The sequence below is a fragment of the Castanea sativa genome, chromosome 9 (genome assembly GCF_040712315.1).
Source record: "Castanea sativa cultivar Marrone di Chiusa Pesio chromosome 9, ASM4071231v1".
Classification (NCBI taxonomy): domain Eukaryota; kingdom Viridiplantae; phylum Streptophyta; class Magnoliopsida; order Fagales; family Fagaceae; genus Castanea; species Castanea sativa.
In genome coordinates, this window is record NC_134021.1 from 19,633,620 (window position 1) to 19,658,694 (window position 25,075).

At 37.5% G+C, this 25,075-nt stretch overlaps 1 protein-coding gene across 1 annotated transcript; it reads left to right on the plus strand.

Annotated features, from left to right (window-relative positions):
- The first annotated feature begins 6,849 nt into the window (after nt 1-6,849).
- On the plus strand, nt 6,850-23,991 carry LOC142610279 (uncharacterized). The gene is made up of 15 exons (XM_075782058.1): nt 6,850-7,387; nt 7,806-7,933; nt 8,038-8,170; nt 11,991-12,147; nt 12,228-12,306; nt 12,658-12,698; nt 12,847-12,963; nt 13,118-13,198; nt 16,873-16,935; nt 17,016-17,067; nt 18,791-18,865; nt 22,165-22,212; nt 22,401-22,436; nt 22,525-22,599; nt 23,622-23,991. The coding sequence occupies exons 1-15, from the start codon at nt 7,228-7,230 to the stop codon at nt 23,688-23,690; spliced, it is 1,314 nt and encodes a 437-aa protein (XP_075638173.1). The 5' UTR covers nt 6,850-7,227; the 3' UTR covers nt 23,691-23,991.
- The last annotated feature ends 1,084 nt before the right edge of the window (nt 23,992-25,075 follow it).

The window sequence follows — 25,075 nt, forward strand, 5'->3', positions numbered from 1 at the left end:
GGCAGAGTCGGTAACAATCAGAGGAGATTCTCAGCTGGTCATTAACCAAGTAAATGGAATGTGTGATACTAAGGAAGATCGAATGAAGAAATACCTCAACAAAGTGAATCGACTTGCACGAAAATTTTCGGCTGTAAGTTTTGTTCAACTACCCAGGGAGGAAAATACGGAAGCGGACGCCTTGGCAAAAGCAGCTTCGGCAGGGGTTACAGACGAGTACAACAACATCCAATATATGCCGAGCATAGATATCCCTGACATACAGCAGATAGAAGGAGAAGAAAATTGGATGAGTCCAATAATAATTTATCTCAAAGATGGAAGGCTTCCCGAAGAAAATGATGAAGCGAGAAAGTTAAGGGTCAGGGCAGCCAAGTACGTCCTCATAAATGAAGTATTGTACAAGCGAGGTTTTTCCCAACCTTACTTAAGGTGCTTGGCTCCTGACGAGTCAAACTATGTTCTAAGGGAAGTTCATGAAGGAGCATGTGGAAATCATTCAGGAGCGAGGTCGCTGGTCCATAAGATCGTCCGTGCCGGCTACTACTGGTCTACAATGCAGGCAGATGCTAAAGCCTATGTCAAGGTATGTGACCAGTGTCAGGGCTACAGCAATGTACCTAGACAGCCGTCAGAGTACCAGACCCCAATGATGGCCCCATGACCCTTCGCACAGTGGGGACTGGATATCTTAGGCCCTTTCCCCATGGGAACCCGGCAAATGAAGTTTTTGGTGGTAGGAATCGATTACTTTACCAAGTGGGTCGAAACCGAGCCTCTTGCAGCAATCACTCAGCAAAACATGAAAAATTTTGTATGGAAAAATATTTTATGTAGGTTCGGAGTACCCAGGGTATTAGTATCGGACAACAGACGTCAATTCGACAACACGCCCTTTAGGGACTTTTGCAATCATTTTGGGATCAAGAATCAGTATTTCTCACCCTCCCATCCGCAGGCAAATGGACAAGCAGAAGTAGCAAACCGATCCCTGCTGAAAATCATCAAGACTCGGCTCGAGGGGGCAAAAGGGATATGGCCAGACGAGCTACCAGGTGTTCTTTGGGCCTATAGGACAGCTGTACGAACTCCGACGGGAGAGACCCCCTTTAAACTAGCCTATGGAAGTGAAGCTGTCTGACTGGCGGAAGTTCATATGGCTAGTCACCGAGTGATAGAGTACTAGGAAAAAGAGAATGGGGAACAACTTCGTCTTGACCTCGATCTTATTGACGAGGTAAGAATGGATGCGGAGCAAAGGACAGCAAGGTACAAAAACCTTATGGCCAGACAACATGATGTCATGGTGAAACCCAGACGGTTCAGTGTGGGGGACCTTATCCTCAAAAGAGTCTCCTTGGCGACCAAGAACCCAGCTCATAGAAAATTGGGACCCAATTGGGAAGGACCCTACAGGGTAATCAACTGCAAGAGGCAGGGGTCTTACTACCTGGAAGCTCTAGACGGGCGAAAGTTAGAGCATCCCTGGAACGTGGAACATCTGAGGAGGTACTATCAGTGATAAGCAGGGACGAGGGAAGTCGGTGGCAAAGTTACAGCTATGATTTGCGTGTTCGCTTATATTTACTGTTGTGTTCTTACTACTATTATGGTGTGTTGTGAATAAAAAGTGCACTAGTTCTCAAACTTTTGCACCGCTTACAGACCAGCTTATGAAAGACGAGGTTATGTATTTTTCTTAAGTATTTTAATAAGGCACTAGCTTATAAGCATGTGCCACGCTTGTGAACAATGTTCATGTAATAATATAGTTCGGATTTCTTATGTATTTGATGCATGGATCTAGTTTCCATAATAATACCCACAGAAGGGGCAAAAGCTTAAGACGAATAGAAATCTTCGGACGCAGAAATACTCGTCCAAGGCTTTCCTTTAAATAAGGATAAAGCAAAGAAAAATAAGCTAAGGCATACTCGTCCAAGGCTTTCCTTGAGACAAGGATAAAGCAAAGAGAAAAAGCTAAGAGAAAAAGCTAAGGCATGCTCGTCCAAGATTTCCTTTTATTGAGTATAAAGCAAAAAGAAAAGGGCAAAGCCCACTCGTCTAAGAAAGAAAGTGGGCATTAAGGCATAGCATTCTAAAGACGAGCAGCTAGTCAAGACGAGTAAAACAAACGTTATGAACTCCTTGCGAGAAGACGAGTCATAATGCCTAAAGGACGAGCAAAAGTAATGCAGTCGTCATTATCGGCCTAAGTGGGTCGTCCATAAAAAAAATCGTGTAGACGGTCATTCAACACTTGGAACATTGCTTAAAAGACAATTGCATAAATGACAACAAATGTATAAGCTCATCCATACAATAGGTATCAGATAAATAAAATATTCTTTACTCCAAAGAGGGTAGACGACCACCGTCCAAAAACCCTTATAAATTAAGCATTAAAAAGCAATTGTTAATAAACTCGTCCAGAACACTCTAGACGAGGTAATTGTACTTGAATACATTTTAAAAAAGGAAAAAAAAAAAGAAAGCCAAAACAACAATAACACTAGTTAAAAAGATTTTTTCTTCAAGAGGGGGGGCGTCAATGTTGGGGTCGTCCTGAGCTGGTTTGGTGGAAGCGTCGTCCTCGATGTTGACATCTTCTGAGCCTGTGTGAACGAGAGAACTTATAGTAGCTCCAAGGTTGAGTTTAATGGCGCTAAAGTCAACTCCGGGAAAATTGTCTATAGCGTCCATCCTAAAATCCTCAAACCTTGCTGCGTAGTTCGTGTCCAGCAGGTCAGTGAACTCTTTGGACGCTTTGAATTCCTCCACTGCCTCGTCCTTAGCTTTCTTAAGAAGAAGACTCAGCTCGTCATTCTTCTTTTGGAGAAGGTCGAGACGGTCGTCCTTCCTGGCAGCGTCGGATTTCAGCTCCCCCACCAAAGCCTTAAACTCCTCAGCCTCGTCCTTGGCCTTGTTCGCCACCTCGGCCCACATCCTACAGTCGTTCTTGATCTCTTCTATTCTTTTCTCTAGAAGGATCCTCGTCCTGTCTATCTCTGTGGCCTACTTGGACGCAGCTATGAACTTCGACATTGCCTACATGGAAGAACAGAAAGTTCAAAAGATAGAAATAACCTTAGGTAGCATGGTTAAACCAAGACAAGGCCAAGATGGTCACCTTAAAGAGATCGTGGACGCCAGGGTGCTCAAACTCCTTCAAGGACATGTCATAGCACGCAGCCACGTCTTCGCCTTTCACAGCCTCTTGAAATCGTTCCCAAGCCAGATCTTCATTCTCCAACAAATTAGTAAAAATCCTTCGAGGAGGCTGGGACGAATCAGGAGCTGGGGACTTGGACGGAGTGACGCTGACAGGCGTGGACGAGTCAATATCAACGACCGGAACGGGCGGCTGGGAAGGAGGATCAGGCCTAGCAGTCTCGGGCCTGGACGACCCAGACTTGGCTTTCTTCCCCCAACGACTGGGCAAGCTAGCCAAGTCCACATGCTTGGACAAGCTTTTTCTCTTATCCCCAGCAGCAGGACGAGCTTCAGGTCTGGCCACTTCCTCGACCACCTCTTTCCCCTTATTTTCCTTCATGGTTGCCATTCCTAAAAATAAAAACAAATAAATGAATTATAGTAACAAAATATAAAAAAAAAAATATAATACACATTTTAAAGAATAAAAACACTCACGTCTACGGACGATTAGTTTGTGCGCGAGGGCTTTGATGGACGGGTCAGGACCAAGCCCCCACCTATGTAGACGTTGAAGCGTTACTAACGAGTGAAAATCTCTTTTGGGGTATAGACGAGCCCTGTGGACACGATCACGGTGGAATTTACTTAGAGAAGGACGCCTAACAGCTGCAAAAAGAAGAGGAAAATTAAGGTTAGACCACTGTTTAAAAATAAAACACAACAAAATCAACAAAAAAAAAGGGAGTGAAGGAAAAACACAACATACCTTCTTGATGAAGGTTCCCTAATTCCCCGGTATAAGGATGGAATGTATCTTTACCAACCCCAATAGGAGACCCCGCCCAGCAACCAGAGACAAAGAAAAATTTTGTCTTCCAGTTTCTGTCAAACGAGGGTAAGGACTTAATCAGTCTACAGTCATTGCCCCTGGCTGTAAACTGATAAAAGCCTCGAGATTGGCTTATCTCAGAGGGTTTATAATAATACAAGAACTCGTCCACGGTGATAGGACAGTTCCTATCAAACACCTCCCTCCACAAGACTTGCATAGAGACAATAAGTCTCCACGCATTGGGGTTAAACTGACAAACCCCCAAGCCCAATATGGTAAGCAACTCCCTTGTAAAGGCATTTAAAGGAAATCTAAGCCCCCCAAACAGGTAGGCTTTGTACACACCTATCCCAAAACGGGGTTGACAACACCACTCTCCTCTGACGGCTAACCTAGGGTTCAAATCATCTAGAATCTAGAACCAACTCCTAAGAGCGTCTAACCTCTTCTCATCCGTCTTTGAAGTAATTTCTATGGCACAACTATATACTGTTTCTTCTTCATCTAAAGGAGAGGATGATGGGATGCTTGTCGAGGTATCAGCCCCCGAGGCTGTCCTCGTCCTAATACTCTCTTGGAAGGTTTCTACAAGAACTCCAGGAACACCAGATATGTATTCCTCGGTTGTGTGGCCACTACTACTACTGCCATCACTAGAGGTACTATAACTAGAGGAGTCGTGATACTCATCTATGGCCTTGACCACACTGTCGCTAGACGAACAGAAGGCCATTGAAAACGTCCTAACACTTAAAAAGGAAAGCTGGAGTAAGGGTAAAGAGATTACCTGGCTCTAGACGAGGGACACTAAGGACGCTGAGGATACTCTTAGACGAAGCAACGGACGAGAGTGTCAAAGTAGAAAATTTGAAAAAGTGAAAGGGGCATGAGAGGGAAACCACTATTTATAGGTAGAAGAGTCTCGGTAATCGCAGTGACGGAACTGATCAGAAGGGAACGCGTGGCACATGCCTCGAAGAAGTAAACCTACATAACCCCCTATGGATGTGTGACACGTGGAACGTTTAAAAAAAAAAAGAAAAAAAAGAAAAGAAGAGACTCGTCCTAAAGTCTGTGAATACGCTGCATAACCCCTGGACGAAGGGGCAACTGATGAGGGATAAAGATGCTCAGACCGTCCCTGGACGGTCATCGCCTCGGCAGCCGTCCAGGAGTTATCATCAAGACGAGGACAACGCACAAAGCCGTCCTTGGGTGATAGCGAAGCTACATCCCTCGTCCAAAGGATGCGCACAGCCCATCCCGAGAGGACTCGTCCACGTAAAGACTCAAGGACGAGGCTTTTACACTTAGAATTATTAAGCACATTTTACCACTCCATAATACACGTATAACTTCCGATGACTGTTATGTGAGAGAATGCAACTGTCAGGTGGTTATGGGAGTTATCCAAGAACCTCGGACCTCCAGAAATTCAGGAGAGGTTACAATTTCAATAACTGCCCCTAGACACTATATAAACAGCCATTCAGACCAATGGAAGGTACGTTGAACATTTTCCCAAGAAATTGGAACTCAAAAGTTATAGAGAGAAAACTGACTTTACCATCGAAGAGTTCTTGGCCAGCGATCCCGGTCACCTTTGATCGTTTTCCTTTGTTTTTCAGGCCATTAGAGAGCGAGTGGTCCTTTCAAATCCGGAGCATCTAGCCTACTGATTTTCCTTGCATCATCATATATAATATTATTTTTTGTTAGTTTAATATTTTAATTTATTTTAAAAATATTTTTGCACTCCTTGACTTAAATTTTGCACACCCTTATTACAAGTATTTCCAACTCTAAGAGTAAAGTGTAAGAGTTTGTGAATTGTAAGTATCACTATTATTTATAAATTTATATTATGTGTGTGAGTGTGTCTAATATTAATTGTGTGAATTACTTTTTGTTATAATACTATTTGTGTAAATTACGATGTGTGTGGATGTTTGTGTATACAATATAAATATAATATAAATTTATATAATTTAATAATTAGGAAATAGAGATGGTTTGTTACATGTGTGTGTATTATTATCATGTTATAATAACTTTTTGTTATAAAGTTAGTAAAATTTAAGAAAAAAAATTGTAAAGTTAGTGATTCTCCAAGCATTTGATTGGTTAAGTAGACATATAGTGTATAAGTTTATGTATGATGAGTGTAGTTGTGTGTGTCAATAATTAATTCAAAGCTAATGAGTTTAGTTTAGTCATTTAGTTTTAAATTTTTTTATAAAAACAATAACAAATAGATAATAACAACTACATAAAAATAAAAATGTTAGAAAAATTTAACAAAATAAAATGGTCATAGGCTCCTATCTACCCACATTGACAATAGAAACTCATAATGAATTATCATATAACAAATTAAAATTTATAGAATAAAATTGTAAAACTTCATGTATAAATTTTTTTTGTCGATAACTCAATATATTCAAGTTTTTTTTTTATTAAAATTTTTTAATGACCCCCTAAACAAAATTTTTGAAGCCGCCATTGATAATGATGTAATATGGGTAGAAGAATCACCGCCACCTGCCTTAAGAGACATTTTATTTGGATTCTTGTTTTTTAAATATTGAATGAATGATGTTTGTTTTCGGCTTCAAAAAAAAAAAAAAAATAGTAAGGACTAAGTTGGGTTACTCGGGTTGAAGACTTTACCAACCCAAGCATGAATTTACATGAATCAAACTATAAATAAATAAAAACAGAACCGAACTAACTAAAGCAATGAATACGTGCGAAAGCAACCCATCAATGTCGGTTAAAAGTGGGGCCCGGGGTGGGTGGCTAAAGGCAGGCACATTGCACAGTGAGTGTAAAGTAAGGGGAGAGGGGGGGGGGAAGGGAGAAGGGGGGGTATATCTGTAAATAGGAGGCTTGACTTATACTTTCAGATATTCCTTCCATCGATTCGATACCCAACCCGGGTGTAATGTAATGTAATGTAATGGTTGCTCTAGACTTTACTCTTCTTGTTAACGGAAAAGGAATTTTGAAGTGGACACGTCTCATCAATTGAGCTCTACAAACGCTTGACGCAACGCAAGCAGTGCCGTCCCGACTCTCACTTTCCTCTTCCATTTCAAAAACTAAAACTAAAACAAAAACTAAAACAGTTGTCTCCGTTCCGTTCCAGTTCCCATTGGTAAATGGGAATATTGACTCATCGATCAAGTCTTTCTTAGTAGTATTTATTTAGAGTTCAAATTCTTTAGAAGAGAAAAACAATGGCTTCTACAGATGGTCTGGTCCCAATAACCAGGGCTTATCTCGCTTCTTATTACGACAAATACCCATTTTCACCTCTCTCTCATGACGTCTCTCGCATTTCCTCTCAGATTCGTTCTTCCGCTAACGATTTGCTCAACCACCTTCCTCCCACTCAAGGTTTCATCCTATCTCTCTCTCCTTTTTTTTTTTTAATTTATTAATAACACTATAGATCGATCATTATTATTTTTACGTGACCGAATTTTAATTTCCTAACATTTTTTGTACGATTCAGAATTTCAGATCTACCCCGTCAATTACTTATTAGTGTCATGATGCCAATTGTGTTATTTCTCTAGGGCTCCTCATAGTCATAGTTGCTTAAAAAACTTGCAACATTAGTTGCTGCTTTTTATTTTTTTTTTATTTTACAGTAACAATAACATGTCTTTAGTTCACTGCATTGCCATCTTTAAGAGAACTATCAAATAACTAATACCACATCTAATAAACCGTTTCTTATTTGTAATTTTTTTTTTGGTGTGTTGAATTATGATCCTCGGCCACTTCACATGGTTTGTCATTGTAATTATAGATGAAAGCTTGTTGGTACATGAAGCAGACCGTGAGCCTCCCCATAAAATCGATGAGAACATGTGGAAGAATCGAGAACATATGGAAGAAACGCTTTTCTTACTTGAAACTTCTAATTGGCCAGCAGTGGTAAGATACATATCGTTGTTATGGCAGTATTTCATTCTTCATCCAATGTGCTTGTTCTATTGGCTTGAGCACATTTTTATCTTGCGTTTCTGATCTGATTGCAGCTTCAGCAGCAGTCCACACCGGATGATGTTGAGTTTGCGGCTGTTTTCAGTCAGCTCAAAGATAAAATTCAAAACACTTTGAAGGTTTTGGAGTTTTTCCAACATAAGAATTCTGATCGTGTGTTCAATACTGGTTACACTCTCTCTCTCTCTCCATCTATCTAGCACTCTTTTGTTTGTTGGCTATGTCAGTTACTTTTACTCCTCATTAATTCTTTGGGGATCTTTTTGGTACTATTTCACGCATTTGAGTGCTTTTCAAGCTCCACCAGACACTACTTCTAACAAGTTACTTAGAGACATATATGATTTATAGTATTTTTTATAAGTAATGATATTTCATTAAGAAAAGACATGTGCGAAGATCACAATGAATTTTAAAGAACCACAAAGAATAAGTTATCATGTAGAAAAGTATAGAAAATATTCAAAATCAACAATAGATTTACTATTGGTAAAACACCACACGCAGGAACTATCGAACAAAGCATCAATGTTTGCAATTGAGTCACCGAACTTTCAACATATTCAACACTATGGCGATTTTGTTCCCTTCACAAAGTCCACATCATTCATAAAGGAACTAGATTCCGAATATCTAGAAGAATGTTTCCCAAATCAATTCCTCCAACCAAACAAGATATTTATGATCTTATTCAGTAGCACCAATTGAATCCTGAAAGATCTAAAAACATAATTTTTTTTACAATTCATGAGCTACAAAGCAATGTACGAATAGGTGATCCATTGTCTCCCCGCTGCACTGACACATACAACACCATCCCACTAAAGTAAAACCTTGCTTCATGAAATTGTCACAAGTAAGAATCTTACCCCAAGTTGCTGTCCATTCAAAAAATGATCCCTCTTTGGAGCCTTAACATGCCAAATACTCTTCCATGGTAAAGAAACTGCATTGCTACCATGTCAGACAACCTAGAATGAATATTTTGGTAAATGTGTTTGTATTAAGTCTTAGGTTCACTTATCAAAAAAGGAATGACCAAACATCAAACTTACTATACCCATTCAATCTCGAACTCAATCTATAACAACCCTCTCCTCTAGGTATATTTGAGTAAAGAAGACTTAGAAAGGAAGTTACAGACTCTAGTTCTCAATCATTAAAGTCTCTATGAAGTCTAACATCCTAGCTCCACGGTCATCATCAAAAGGGTGTTACTTGGAAGGTGTGCTGCATTGCCTGATGTGGTGTATTTGGAGAGAGTGGAATGCCCAAATCTTTGAGAATTCCAAAGATCTTTGCCTCATCTTAAATTATTTTTCTTGGATTGGATGTCAATTGTGGGCTGTCGTTCTTTGTGTTTGATTTGCGGTTTTATAGATCATTGTAATTTGAGTGATTGACTGTGTTGTCCCCATTTGTATACATCCTTTATAGTTGGGTGACTCTTTTGGTTTTCAATAAAATTATTACTTATCAAAAAAAATCCTAGCTCCACACCTCCCCATTTATCTGACCAATTAATTTTAAGTGAATTGCTGTTAGCACTTCTTATTGATTTGTTTGTAATTGTTTGAAGTACAGTGTGTTCATCATCATGAATATGGCGTACTTATTTAGTAAAACTTCTATTACCTATTAAAAAAATAATAATGTTAAGTGAATTGATGCTTTGCTATCTAATGGGCTTACAAACAACTCTGGAACAACTCCTTTAGAGGACGAGTCTCACACCATTTTTTGTGCCAAACTTATACACAATTACCATCACCGACATCAAAGGACACATAACTTAGAAGTCTGTCCATCTTGTTCTAATACTTTTCCCATAGGCTACAACAATGGGTTCCTTTAACAGGTTTCAAAATAGATCCACCCCCCCCCCCCCCCCCTTACACAATTCCTTATCACACTTCGTCTGCCTCCACAAATTTGCTTTTTTTTTTTTTTTTTCCTAAAGTGCGATTACCATTTTCCCATTAAGGCTTATTTTTTAATAGTCAAATTGTTATTGCAAGCAGGGGGGGGGGGGGGGGATTCGAACCCTAGTTCTCTTCATAAAGGAAAACAGTTGATCCCATTGAGCAACGAGGCTCTTGGATCGCTAATAAGGCCTGATTAAAGGTTCCTAACTTCTTTAGACCTTTTTTTTGGTACTAGATGAAAAGGATAACGACAAGAGTTTAGTCATGGACATTGTTAATACAAGTCTGAAAACAATTCATTCCCATCTAGGTGCAGCCTAGTGGTTGGAGGCTTGGGATGAGCTGTAGAGTCATACATCCTGGGTTCGATCCCCTCTAGGAGTTCCCCTGGATTACCTGATACACGGTTCTAGCAGGTGGGGTAGTGTATATGTGGTTTATTCTCCATGAAGGTGGATCCAAAGGGCCCTGCCATGGTACGGTTCCACATCATCCCAAAAAAAAAAGGCCAAAAGCAATTCATATAGCACTTAGTAGCTAATGTGGTTATAGTCTTGGTTTCAGTGAGAATCACTCCAGGTCTGATTCCTTAATGCTGGAGGTTCTTTAAGTCTTCAAACAGTATTGATATTTGCCAAGGGATTTTGTTATGAAGCTTCCAAAAGTTTTCTATTTCCTTGCTTCCTACCAGTAGGATGATTCTATGAAATCCTTGCTCTATTGCCTTAACAAATGATTCCCTAGCAGCTATGACTCTTGTTACTTTGCTGTTCTTATAGTTAGTGCTGTGTCAACCTACAATTTTTTCCACCTTCTTTGGATATTCCAACAGAAGCTATTCCACACCACCTCTCTTCCTTTCTCCACGCTATATCTGGTATGAGTAAAATTTGCAATTTTCTTAGCCATGTCCGAGAGAGAGAGAGGGAGTGTTGTATTCCTCTTTGGACTTTGTTCCATTTGAGCATCAGCATAGGCCTTGTCGCACCTGTCAATCAAAGTTGTAGATGTGAGTAGAGTTTCATGTGCATTCAGAGTTTTCCCTTCATAGGTCACTTGATTTCTGTGAAACCAGATGCTCCAAATGATTGTAAAGACCACTAGGAGACCAGAGCTGTGTCTTGGAGAGTTCTTTCTATCTAGTATCCATTTTGACAATCACATCTTCAGGGAAGATATTCTCCACCTTTGAGGTCCTGATGGTTAAGTCTAAGCCTAATTATATGGCTCTTGAGAAGGAGCAATAAAGGAAAAGTTAGTCAACTGTTTTGCGTTCTTTGACAGAGTGAGTAGGAATCCAAATAGTTGATCCTCCCTCTTAAGCATCTATGTTAGTTAAATTTTTTTTCCCTCTTTTGTTGTTATGTTCATCATTACAGATAATGTTTATAACTTAATTTCTAAGATTAGTATTACTAACTCTAGTTGAAGACAAAATTGTAGGTATGATAGGAAACATTAGGTGTTTTTAAAGTCAGTCAAGCTTTAGCTTTCAAAATTATGAGTCAGGCTTTAGAGCCTCAAGGTATTCTGATGCTGGTTGGAAGCTAGCGAGTGATGAAATGTTGACTAAATTGGTCAAGTGGGACTGATAGGTATTAAAGTCATGACTCTAGTTTGATATAGTTTTTAGAACGGATGATGGAAAACAGACTAGGACTGGGACCATGACACCAGATGGGAGTTTAGCTTTTAACATGGAGTACTCTTCTTGAAGCTGTTTTCTTACTTACAGGCAATGAAAACATCTAAAGAAATTAAATTTTTCCATATGGTACTCTTAAATTAGGAAAAAAGATTATGCTGGAGTTTATAGAGGATCATCTCAATGCTACTATAATGCTATACTATTTCAAATTATGCCTACCTAGAAATGCACCTTTTTTTTTTTTTTTGATCAGTAAAGCACAACTAGCGATACACTTAGCAGCCGATTCCTAAATTGCTTCTCAGTGCATATCCTTGCTGATACTCTACTAATGTGTATTGAGAGTAGTGTCTCCAGCTACTGCTGGAATATTTTATGATTTTTTTTTATAAGGGATTTGTGAATGTATTTACAGTTATGACCTACATGCCTCAAGATTTTCGGGGAACACTCATTAGACAACAGCGGGAGCGCTCAGAGAGGAATAAACAAGCAGAGGTTGATGCTTTGGTAAGTTCTGGTGCAAGTATACGCGATCGATATGCTCTGTTGTGGAAGCAACAGATGGAAAGGTGAGGCCTTATGATTTTTTTTTTTGGCAATTTTGCAAAGGCTCTGAATGACCTTATGATGTAATTGTTTTCCCCCCCAGGAGGAGACAGTTAGCTCAACTTGGTTCGGCCACAGGTGTCTACAAAACCCTTGTGAAGTACTTGGTTGGAGTTCCACAGGTTGTGTTTTCTTGGCCTTTTCCCCAAATTGAAGCCACTTATTTGGTCAGATTTTCCTAGTAGTCAACTAGTTGTAGTACTTGTTTGGGCTTGTGGCTCCAGTCCTGCTTCACTAGCAAAAGCAGGATGATTGTAAACTTTACTGCCCCCTTTATGGTTCTCTCATGTAATCCTATGTACTGCTATAGCCTTTTCAAGTACTGGAGGTAGTTTAGAGCAACTAGTTATACAGTCTAGATCAATGACTTAAATTAAGATGCATTGGGAAAAATATTTATTCTCCTTAGACTTTATTCGTGTTCATGAATCAATGGTCATATTTTAATCTTTTGATTACTCATCCTCATGCAGGTTTTGCTAGATTTTCTTCGTCAAATTAATGATGATGATGGGTATATGCCTTTTGTTTCCGGACTAGCATGTTATTTTTCTCCTGATTTTTGTAATTTTCCATTACAATAATGATAGATATCATTATGTAAAATGGTTTATATGATTATGTTGAATGATAATAGAATACTGAAAATCTTTCATTACTAGGCCCATGGAAGAGCAACGGCAACGTTATGGGCCGCCTTTGTACAGTCTTACAACAATGATTATCTCTATTCGTCTCTTTCTTTTGGTATTATGGGGGCGGTTTGATGCAGGAAATTCGTGAGTATTCTGCAATCTTTGTATCCCAGTGTTAAGTTTTATTGATAGCTTCTATGATTATTAGCATATTTAATTGTTTATTTTCACTGTGAGGGGGTGATGCTTCTTTTTTTTTTTTGGCTCAACACATCTTTGGTGTATTTGTATTGAGCAGAAAGAGGCAACAGGTAGCTGTATTGGAAAAAGCTATTGATGTCTATGCGTCCGAGTTTGAAAGGTTCATCAAATTTATGGGGTATTTGCTTCCTGCACTCATGTGTGATATGCGTCTAAATTTACTTCTGTTAGTTATTAATTAATAATAGCAGTGTTTAAAGACTATTTACTTTACCTTTGAATTCTTTTTCTTTTGATAAAATTATTAGCCTATCAATGTTTGCCTTCTTAGTATGGTTTTCTGGCCTTATTAAGCATTTGACTTTATTTATGCTTAGGATCTTGGAGTTCCAGGGATTTCTTTCTTTTAAATTTTGTGTTTAAATGACTGACTGTATGGGTTGTTCTAAATTTGGTCTCTAGATTTCTTCATGCCATTAAAGCATTAGTATTTTTAGCTTCATGATGTGTTATTCTAGTATGGCCTTTTGGGTCATTATTAGTCACTTGGTCATCCTAAACATCTAAATATTCTTTCACTTGTCTGAACAAAGCACTTTTAGAAGATGAGATAAGGGCTTATCAACAATACTAATGGAGCGAGGCACATAAAACCTATGTGGCAGTGGTGATTGGGAAGGTGCAAAGCGAAGCAGAAATTCCATCCAATATTAAAGGAAAAGTGATAGATTCGAAATAGATTGCATACAAAGAGGGTAGATTTTGGCTAGAATCCAATCCGGGCATGATAGAGAGTAACAGATATAGATTCAAAGTATAAGGCTAAAGATAACTATTTCTGAAAAAGGGAAGAGGCAAATATTGTGGGAGTGAAATGAAGCAAAAAAGGCTGCATTTAAATGGGTCCCATGGGGTTTAACAAGTTGGGTTTGGACTTAGGTGAGGGGGAACCAATTGGACTTGGACTAGAAAAAAACCCAAGTAACTTTGAAATGGGTGAGAGTTCAAATCAAACAAAGGATTGGTTAAGGGTCAAGGACATGTCACATGTCCACTATGAGGGTCGAGAAAACAGCGATATGGATGACAAAGGTTATGTCTCATTTGTTGAAGAATCAGCATCTTGGATTATCTCATGCATTGACTATCAGGAAACAAAAGATTGAGAGGGAGATAGGCAAGGAATTGGTCTTGTACGATGGCCTGTCTGAGATTGTTCCACTGAATTTCCTACTTGACGCTAGCTTGGGGATAAAGGACCTTTTAAGCCCTGAAGTTTCAGCATGGGTCATGAAGCACACATAGTGTTTCAGTAAATTTCTATAGTTTTTGTTGGAGAGCCTTGAGGATGAGGCTATGTGCTTGTTTGCTGCCATTGAAAATAGGTGGAGATTAAGTAGTCAATTGTTTTGCCAATAAAATGCAACAAAAGATACAGGTAAAGAAACATAGGAACTGATAAATGTCACCAAGCCATTGTAAATAGGTGGAGATAAATTTTGTCAATTGCTTAGCCAATAAAATGCAACAAAAGATACATTACAGTTGGCTGCTTTTTGAAACCAATCATTTTTTTCTTTTCTTGATTTTCTAGATTCTTGTAATTTTTGTCCTTGAATTGTTTGACCCTTTTTACACTCCCTGTGTACTAGGGTGTTCCTTTTTTGATATCAATAGACTTATAAAAAAAAGATACATTACAGGTGAAAGAATACAGGAGCTGATAAATCTCACCAATTCAGTGAATTACAAGGTAAGTAAGGGGGAATATAGGGGTAATACAACAAGAAAAGGCAGGGGTTTGTTTTTGAAGTAATCATGCAGTTCAAATTAATATCTTGGAATGTATGTGAGTTGAATGAATCGGGGAAGAAGCTGAGGGTTTGGAATTTAGATGTGGTATGTTTGCAGGGAACCATTTTGTGAGATATCTTTTTTTTCCTCCCATTAAATAAGTGAGTCAACTTTATTAATCTATAAAAAGACAAGAAAATATAAGCAGCACCCACTACACAGGAAGTGTACTAGCAGTGCAGGAAAATTAAATAAAATTACAGCAATCAAGATAGTCTATGAAACTTGGGAATGAATGAGAAATATCTCGGGAGTCAGTTTGTGAATTGTTTACATTTGCTCTGAATTGGAGCTCCAGGGGGCATTTTGCTATTATGGGATACAAGAGCAATAATCAAATTAAATGAAGCAACAGATGAACATCTTTTTAATAAGTAAATTCATTAAAGAAGCTCAAAAGGCTCTGCCCAAGTACACAGTATGTGTACAACATGTACACAAAAATTAAACACTAAAAGTACATTGATCAAGCAAGTCAGGCAAAATAGCAGAAGAAAACAAACCCAAAGCATTATGCACTCAAACAAAGTCTTGAGGAAAAAAAGCTTACCAATGAACATTCAGTTTCCTGCAGGTTCAAGAATATAGTAGATAATTTTGTTTGGCTTTTTTCGGGTTTTACGACCCTATGTATACTCTAAAAGAATTCACCTATGGGAGGAATTGGTAGTGGTGTACATTATAGGTAGACCCATGGTGTATAGGTGGAGATTTCAATATTACCAGCTTTTAGAGTGGGAGTGGGTATTAGTAGGGTAACTTCAGCAATGAGGTGATTTTTTTAATTTCATTTTAGAGCTTGAGTTGGTGTGGATATTCAATTGGAAGAGGGGCACTCATACACGGTCCAACAACCATGATCACCTGTCCATTAAGGATCAATGGATTCTTGCTTTCATAAAATTGGGAGGAGCATTTTAGCAGTTCAAATCAGCAAATTCTCCCTTGGTTAGTACCTGACCACTTCCCTAGTGTCCTTGACATCGATGACATAACAGATTCTTTTAAGTATAAAAATATGTGGTTGAAGAGTAAGGGTTTTTGAAAAAGTTGGGAGAGTGTGGAACAACTATCAGTTTAGTGGTTCATCTAGTTTTGTATTAATCAACAAACTCAAATTATCGAAAAAATGATTTGATGAAGAGGAACAAGGAGGTGTTTGTAGAGGAAAGGAAGAAAAACCTAGTAGAGGTGATTTGGGTATCAGAAAATGTAGAGGAATAGCGGCAGTGGCCATTTGATGAGAGAATGAGGAGGGAGAGCATTAGATTGGAATTGGAAAAGGTTATGCTTATAGAAGAGACATGCTAGAGGCCAAATTCCCAGGCTTATGGTCAAGGGAAGGAGTACGACTTTTTATGGTGTTTTGTCTGTTTGGGGAAGGAGACAAAAATATGCTAGAGGCTAAATTGGAATTGTGACTATGTGCATGATCTGGTGTTTTGTCTGTTTGGAGTGCACTGGCTGATACGGAAGAAGTTAGTGGAGTTGTTGGAGTATTGGAAGGAGGGCTTTGCTAACCATTATACTGTTGATGTATGGGGATCCATGCCTCATTTTGTTATGTGGACCATTTGGAGGGAGAGAGATCTTTGGACTTTTGATGGGATTGAGCAATCGTAAGCTTAAATTGTATATTTTGCTATCCATGTTTGATTGGTTGTGTGCTTTAAGTCGCCAATCTTTTTCTACCTTAGAGGGAACCTTTATTTTATTTAATTTTTAAATTTAATTAATTTTTCTACCTTATAGGAATTCTTGGATTTATGCAATTTTAGTTGAACATTTGTTGTATCCTTAGTAAACTGCCTGTGTAGCTGGGGATAGTTTTCTTTTAATTTTCAGTAAAGCATTATTACTAATTAAAAAGAAGAAGAAGATGATTCTTGCAAAGTTAGATAAGCCATAATTTTTTTTTATTGGGCACAATTGTTTCTTTGACTGTGTTATCGCTAGGTTTAGCTAGTTATGTATTAATTGCATTTATGTTTTTATCAGTGAGGTCTTTGCAAATTCTCCCTTCTTAGTATCAGCAGAGGTTGCCGGTGCATTAGAAGCAGGGTAAGTTCTTCAAGCTTTCAGGTTACATGTGTGCTGGTACCAGCTTGCAATCTAAAGTGGTGTTATTTTGTTCTGTTCAGGAAAGGTGATGACTACAAAGAGATAAGTGTTCCAGCTGGAAAAACTCATGAGGTTTGTTTTCAGATCGTGAACTCTTTAATGAAGAGCTTATGCAGAAAGATATTTACGCTTCTTTTTTATATATTTGAGGTACTCTAACCTTTTGAGAGAGTCAATATATATAGCCCCTCAAGTTGCTCACGATTGAGCACCGGAAGGGCTGGAGTTTGATAATTCTTAGTCCACAACATTATGAATTGAAAATTTTATTTCATATCCACAAAACATTAAAATATCAGTAGAAATCACGAGCCATAATGTACACAAGTTTTATTCAATAAAGTTTTCTATCACTTGTCAATACAAAACACTAGTTCTCAAATAGAATATTGGTCAATACGCTACATTAGCTCTTGAATAGAATAAAAAAAAAAAGAAAAAAGAATTGCTATGACAAATGATGTGGACACATTCCTTTGAAGGATTTGTACACTGATCTGTTTGAGCGTGCTGCAGGTGGGGAGGCTTTAGTCTTTACTGTGTTGGATTATCAACAAGGTGGTTGGGAGTTAGAATTTGCAGTTCCACACAGATTTTCATGATTGGGAGTTGGAGTTTGTGTATTTGTTTTTTTATCATATTTATTCTTAGGTGCCTAGGGGGGAGGGGGTGATAACTGACAAGATGAGATAGTTTTTGACTAGAAGTGGGGAAGCCGCAAATCATCTTTTGCTCCATTTTGATATTGCTAATATTTTGTGGAGTGAAGTTTTTAAAATGTTTAGGATTCAATGGGTGATGCATTCGACAATTGTGCCTCTATTTGGTTGGAGAAAATGGTTTGGGAAACATACCTCTGATGTGTGGAATCTAGTGCCTGCATATTTGATGTGGTTAATATGGAAGGAATGGAATAGTCGTGTTTTTTGAGGATGTGGAGATATCTCTTGATCAGTTGGAGTCCTTGTTGTTTCGAACCTTGTTTGATTGGTCTTGGGCTGGGTTTTACGCTTTGTACTTCCATTGTTGAGTCCCTAAATTCTCTTTAGATATTTTGTAATTCTTAAGATACTTTGTGTTTATCATCATGAAGATGAAGCTTTTCTTTGATTGAATAAAATTCATTATTACGTACTAAAAAAAATCCTGAGAGAAAGAGAAAAGTGCAGAGAAGAGAGAGAATCAGAGAAAATAAAAAAAGCTAGCCAAGGGTTGCCATCGCTGGTTGAAGATGAATTGTGATGGGCTGCTGATGCTAGCCGGTCACTGATCTAAGGTTAGAAATTTTAGGTCCATGAGAGACAGAGAGAGAGAGAGAGAGAGAGCGCTTGAAGCTGAGAAGAAAAAATCTGATATGTGTCTAACCTTATATCGGTGGTGCAGATCTTTCTTTTTTTGCATGTCTGTGTCTGATCCACGTCTGCATATTGGCTTGGACATGGACGGGTCACTAGATTTCGCCTTTATGTGCTTCCCTGCTCAGCAAATTTCTCCTCGTTGTCACCAACTTGAGCTTCCTATGGAAATGGCACTAAATCTAAAATGTGTTTAGGCTTGAGTTGGGATCAAGTGGTCTCAACATTCCACAAATCATGCCAAAATCTAAAACCTTTAGAACTTTCCTTTCCTCTTTTGTTGCACCAAGTTAGATCAGTTTGTATGTGTATATTGGAAGATGGCTGGGTTGGGTTCTGTGACCTTCCTTATATTATCTTTATGTTATTCCATGTCTCTTATTTAATTACATATGCTGTTTCCTAATCTATTGCATTTTATACTATCACTCCCTTTATAGGTTTCTTTGACAGTGGACTCGGTGAACTCATATATTGCTTGGGATTTCTCTTTGGTGCAAGGCAAGATGAACATGGTATTTTTTTTCTTAAATGTTGATTGTCATGTTTACTTGATTCTATCATCTTCCTTCTTTTTGTAAAATGTGATATATTATGTAGAGTTTGATTGGTTATGGAGATTATTCAAGAGACTGGTGGATGAATTGAGAGGTTTAGATTGTATGAATCTACTTAGTTTTATTCTATTGGGAAGAAGTGCTGTACCATTTCATTTTTTTTAAGAATATATGGTACACCAAAATGTTGAGTTGGCTTAATGAAATTAGATAGATCTTATCAAATGAAAAAAAGAAAAAAGAAATGAGATAGATCTTGAATATATTAGCTTGTACTAAGTTTGAAGATAACTCTAACTAAGTGTCTTAATTCAAAATTGTTAATACAGTATAGAGTTGGAAAATTAATTGGGACAATTTTACTTCTAGATTGTTCTGTCTCAAATCTCAATGTATGCCAACACGATCATATAAACAAAATTATACAATTAACAACACCCACGTAGAGGAAATTGTTAACTATCTCTCTGTTCTTTATTATGTATTTAAATTTCTAATTTTATTTGCTAGTTTTGAACTTGACACCTAATTCAACCTCATCCCAATTTTTTTTACCACTAAAATGTATACCTGAACTTACCAAGGGTACTTGTGCAATTTCTTTCTCCTTTTCTTTGATTATTGTCATACTTGGACCCAAACCTAATGCCTCTCATTGCTGACTTCTCTTCCTTCTTCATCATAAACTCTCATTGCATTCTAGAATCTAGATGTCAAAATCAAGTTGGTATTTAAGCAATAAATGGTCTTGAACAGTGCTGAACAAATAGCGTAATTGTTGTCTGTTGTAGGGACATACAGTTGAATGATAATGTTGTTACTTTTAGGTTCTTAACTGAGATCATTGTAGTTGCAGAAATTTTCATTTGACAAATGCACATGCATGTGTGTGTGTGTGTGTGTGTGTGTACTGAAAGGAGGGTCGTAGGACTACATGATGCAAGTTGTTGTAATCCTTTTAGAAAATGGATGGGCATTTGCATTGTTCAAGTCTTACAAAGTGACTTATTCATCAAAAGCTAAAATACTAACAAGAAGCTATCCAACATTATGCCATTTGGGAGGGAAAAAAAAAAGACAGTTTTCTCAATGAGTTGACTGGTATTTTAGTGGTATGGTCTATTTGTTATCTCTTCTTCTTCTTTTTATTGGTAAGAGGCAAAGAGGGGTGCAACCCATGTACATAGGACTTTTTGTAATCTATTCCGTAAAAAACTAATGAATTCATCCATGCAAATGGTGTGGTTGTGGTTTGAGGATAGTGTGTATGTGTGTGGATATCCTGTTAAATTAATGCCTCTGCAGGATTTCTTTTGTATTCCCATATCTTAGAGTCAGTTACTAGAAAGGTAGTTTTAGCATGTGACAAAAATTACAAGTCAGAATAACAGTTTTGATCCACTATTTATACTTCCAAAATAACCCTATTATCTTATTAGAGGTGACTTAATAAAAATTCATAATAATGAGAATACAAAGTAAATTGAATAATCTAAAATTGCCCCCCCCCCCCCCCCCCCCCCACCCCAAAAAAAAAGGACTCTGAACAAGGAGCAAATACAATCAAATCAAGAGGCAAAAGAAAGAGAAAGTAGGAAATCAGAAATTGAAATACAGCTTGTACAACCCCAAATAAGAGTCCACAGAAACAAAGAACCGAAAAGAAGAGGCTTTAAGAGGTCTAAGGGTCTCTCGTTGTCTTCAAAAATGCGAGTATAACACTTGCCAAACGATCCACATTAAACATGCTAGGCCCATATTCCATTTTTTTTTTTTTGATAGGTAATAACAGCTTTATTGATAAAAAAGCACAGTGAATTTACGATAGTAAACTCACTGCACTGAAAAGAGTACAAACCAATCAAATAGAGAGACTAACAAAATTTAAAAAGTCAAGCAAAGAAAGACAACGCACAAACCCCTAAATCCGGGACCACTCAAACAAAGTCCTAAGAAGCAAAAACTTCACAGAGTCTACAAGTCTCTCAGATTCCTCAAAAGTACGGTCATTGCGTTCCTTCCAGACTAATCACATAAGACACGCTAGAATCATATTCCACACTTTTGAAGTGTGTCTCCCCAACCAATTCCACCATGCAGTAAGAAGAGAAACAACATTCTTCGGCATCACCCACTGAACCCCAAACAAACGAAGGACTTCACTCCACAATGTATAAGCATACTTACAATGAATCAATAAATGATCTACAGTTTCCTCTTCACATCGACACAGGCAACACCAATTCACAAGAGGTATCTTCTTCTTAACAAGGTTGTCTATAGTAAGAAGCCCACCCCTAATAGCTGTACATAAGAAGAAAACCCTTTCATATTCCATATTGTTGATAAGTGCCTATTAAACCAATTTCTCTAGGCAAAGAGAAGAGAGCTAACTGACTTAAGCATTACCCAGTAAATCCCAAACACTTTGAAAGCTGCACACCATAAGGCATGAGAAAACTTACAATGAAGTAATAGATGATCCACAGATTCCCCATCACGACAGCATAAGTAGCATCTATTAACCAAGGACTGACCTCTCTTAATAAGATTATCAATGGTGAGTATCCCATCCCTAGTTGCTGCCCATAAAAAGAAAGACACCCGTATAGGCACCTTTACACACCAAGTACTGATTAACCAGTGTACAAATTGTAATTATGAATTTGAAAGTGATTTCTTATATCCACTTAAGCGGATGACACAAGCATGGTATATAAACATTTTTTTTTTGTATGTACCACATACCTAATCTGAACCTTCCATCTATTATTATAAAACATGTATTAAATAACGCAATATCCTATGTATGATTAAGATTAGGTAGGTATGGGTCATACCAAAAAAATAGAAGTCTACCATAGAATTTTCCTTAAAAATTATGGAAATTAGTTAGCTATTTTTCTGTGCACAAGCTCTACTGCCTATTTTTGACCTGGATTTGTGGCATTATAAATTATTGATTGAGGAATTTTTGCTGATATTGGTGCTTTGAGGGAACAAAGGAAGGTGCTCTCTCCCTCTCTATAAATTTTAGTGTCATCTTTATGTCAGCATTTTGTTTAATTGTTTTTGTCCTGCATTGCTGAGCATTATCTATGTATTGAATTTTGATGTACTAAAGACGTTTATATCGGTATCTGATTGTTAATTGTTGATGTGGTCAATGTAATATTGTCTTGTTTATAAAAAAATGTTTGATATTACAGTTAACAGATCATTCCCATTATTGTTGATTTTTATGTTGTTGTTTTCAGGATATTGGATTTAGTGTGGAGTTTACAAATTCTTCTGGAGAAAAAAGTGTAAGTTGAACTGTTGAACTATCATAGCTTGTTAATTAAATATGCCATGTTGTGAATAAATTTTCCTACTCCCACTCCTAGAGTATATTTTGTTTTGTTCCTCTCCCTTCTTTTTTCTTTTCTTTCTTTTTAACTGTAATTATTTTCTTCTCATATTTTACATTGTGTCGTTGATGAATGTCCAACAGTTGATATTACCTTACCGGCGCTATGAGTCTGACCAAGTGAGTTTACCCTTTCGCTATGTGTCTTAGTCTTAACATGGCTTAGAATATAATGATGGTAATTCTCTCCAAATTCATATTCTTGCAGGGAAACTTCTGCACGTGTATGGTGGGAAACTATAAATTGAGTTGGGACAACTCATATTCAACCTTTTTTAAGAAGGTACACAGGCCTGTTTTACTGCTTCACTAATAGGAGTTGCTTTGCTTTAGGATATTTTCTGTGTACTGGAGCATTGTCCTCTTTTTAATGAAACAATCATATACCCATAAAGAAATGTATACTGCTTCCATAGATTTTTGGTCTCCCCACTTGAGTTGCTACTTCGTTTCATGCGTAGCTATGAAGCTTTGGGTATTATGAAGTAGTGATAATACACATTTTCTTACCATTTAGTTCACTGAAAGCTGTATTTTCCATTAAAGCATAAACTTTGCTTGCCATTTTTGACAACTCTTTACCTGGCATTAACACACTTCTAGTTGTTGGCACCATTTCTGCAATATACCACTGGGATTAGGTCGTTTGTGTCATTTCATATTGTACTGGTCGTAGGAAGTTCATTTGAGTTATTTTGACATCTAATTCTACCACACCTGCCTTAAGAGCATTTAAAATAAAAAACTTTTTCTCCCTGCTCAATTTTTTGGGAGTCCTTTTAAGTTAGTTGTCAAGGTTTAAAAATAAACGTAAAAATCACTTTTTTTAGTCCCCCCCCCCCCCCTCCCTCCCAACAGACACACATTTCATGGTTCGGATTGAATATTATAAATCTAGAAGTATATATAATTCCATTTCAACTAAAATTTTAAAAGACATGGCACTGTGTACATGGTTAAATACAATAAATAAAACAAAGAGTGTAGAGTCGCAATATAAAGTAATGTTAGTAGGTGGATGATAAAGTAGTGAGTGATGGATGATAAAGTAGTGTTAGTAGGGGGCCATATGAGAATTTGTAATAACCTGCCAACTTAACAATTGTGAAATTTGTTGTGTTTATAGCATTTCTCTAAATAAAATCTTCCTCTGGGATAACCTTTAGATGTTTTCACTCTAGAAGCTTGAGTCCATTTGAGTTGGAGGAATGTTCGCATATGGGTTTTGGCATATACTTGATGTCGGGAGTTTTTGACATTTATTTAATTTTATCTTGATAGTGTATTTATTATTCTGTTACATAGATGCTTCGTTACAAGGTGGATTGCATACCTCCCGTCGTAGAGCCAGTGCAGTCTGTAACTGAAGAGTGAGGATGAGAGGATCTCTCCTTGGATGTATCATTACCCTTCATTAATGATGCTTAATGATTTCTGTCATTCATCTGTATTACCTTATATTTAAAACATTTCTTTTCATTGCATCTCCTGAGGATGGTTGTTACTCAGTTCCATCATCAGGATTTGCTACAATTGTTTCGGTGAAGAATCTTATAATGTTTGTATATTATCAGGTAAGCTGTCAAAGTTGATTCTTAACTACTAAATGATGATGTCATGTTCTAAGAAATAACTATTTACTGAGGCGCTATACAATTTTTTAAGCAGCACAAAATGTTGGTTTAATATATTTGTTATAGAATATGACTTTAGGTTTCCAGTTAGATTTTGATCAATAGTTGTTCATTACAAAAGAAAAAAAAGAGTTTAGGTCTGGTCTAAGGCATGGTAGCTTGCTCACCATGTATTTTATAAGGCTTGTCAGGTTGGCATGGACCTGTAAATTAAGAGTCTTTTGGCTGAATATTGCAAAAAGTTGAGTTTATTGGTGATATCAGTATTGTTTAAAGTTATTTGAAAAAATGAGGAAAGAAAGTGAATTTCGGCGACGGTGTTGCCGAAATTGCAAGAAAAAGTATGAGAGAGAGTAAAGATAAGTGATGTGATGGAGGAGGGAGAAAAAATTGAATTTCGGTAATAAGATTACCGAACTTCTTGCTGCCCGAAACTGCTGCCCAAGTGAGTGTGAAGTCCCCAAAGTGCTAGTGCTAGGTGGAGTGCCTAAAGGGAAATCAATTGTGGCAACTAAGTTGCCAAAAATGGGAGTGGAAAAAAAAAAGAATTGTGGCAACCAAGTTGCCGAAATCTTGGGGAGGAATTTAAAAAAAAAAAATTTGTGGTAATTGATTTCTGCAATGGCATTGCCACAATAGTTGTTGCAAAAAATGTATTTTGTTAATTATTATTTTTCTATATTATCTTAATTTTTAAGCCTTAGACCCTAGAATAGTCTGGCTTGTCTTGTGAATGAATATATATATATTTTTAATTACTAGCTGATGGGATGCATGAATATATATTTTTTAACTACTAGCCATGTCCCATGCCATGTGAAATGCATTATAATAATTATTTATTGTGTTATAATAATCAGGGAATCAATTTTAGTTATATAAAATGCCACAAATCAATTGCCACAATTTTTTTTTTTTTTAAATTCCTCCCCAAGATTTCGGCAACTTGGTTGCCACAATTCTTTTTTTTTTTCCCTTCCCATTTTCGGCAACTTAGTTGCCACAATTGGTTTCCCTTTGGGCACTCCACCTAGCACTAGCACTTCGGGCACTTCACACTCACTTGAGCAGTAGCTTCGGGCAACAAGAATTTCAGTAATCTCATTACCGAAATTCAATTTTTTC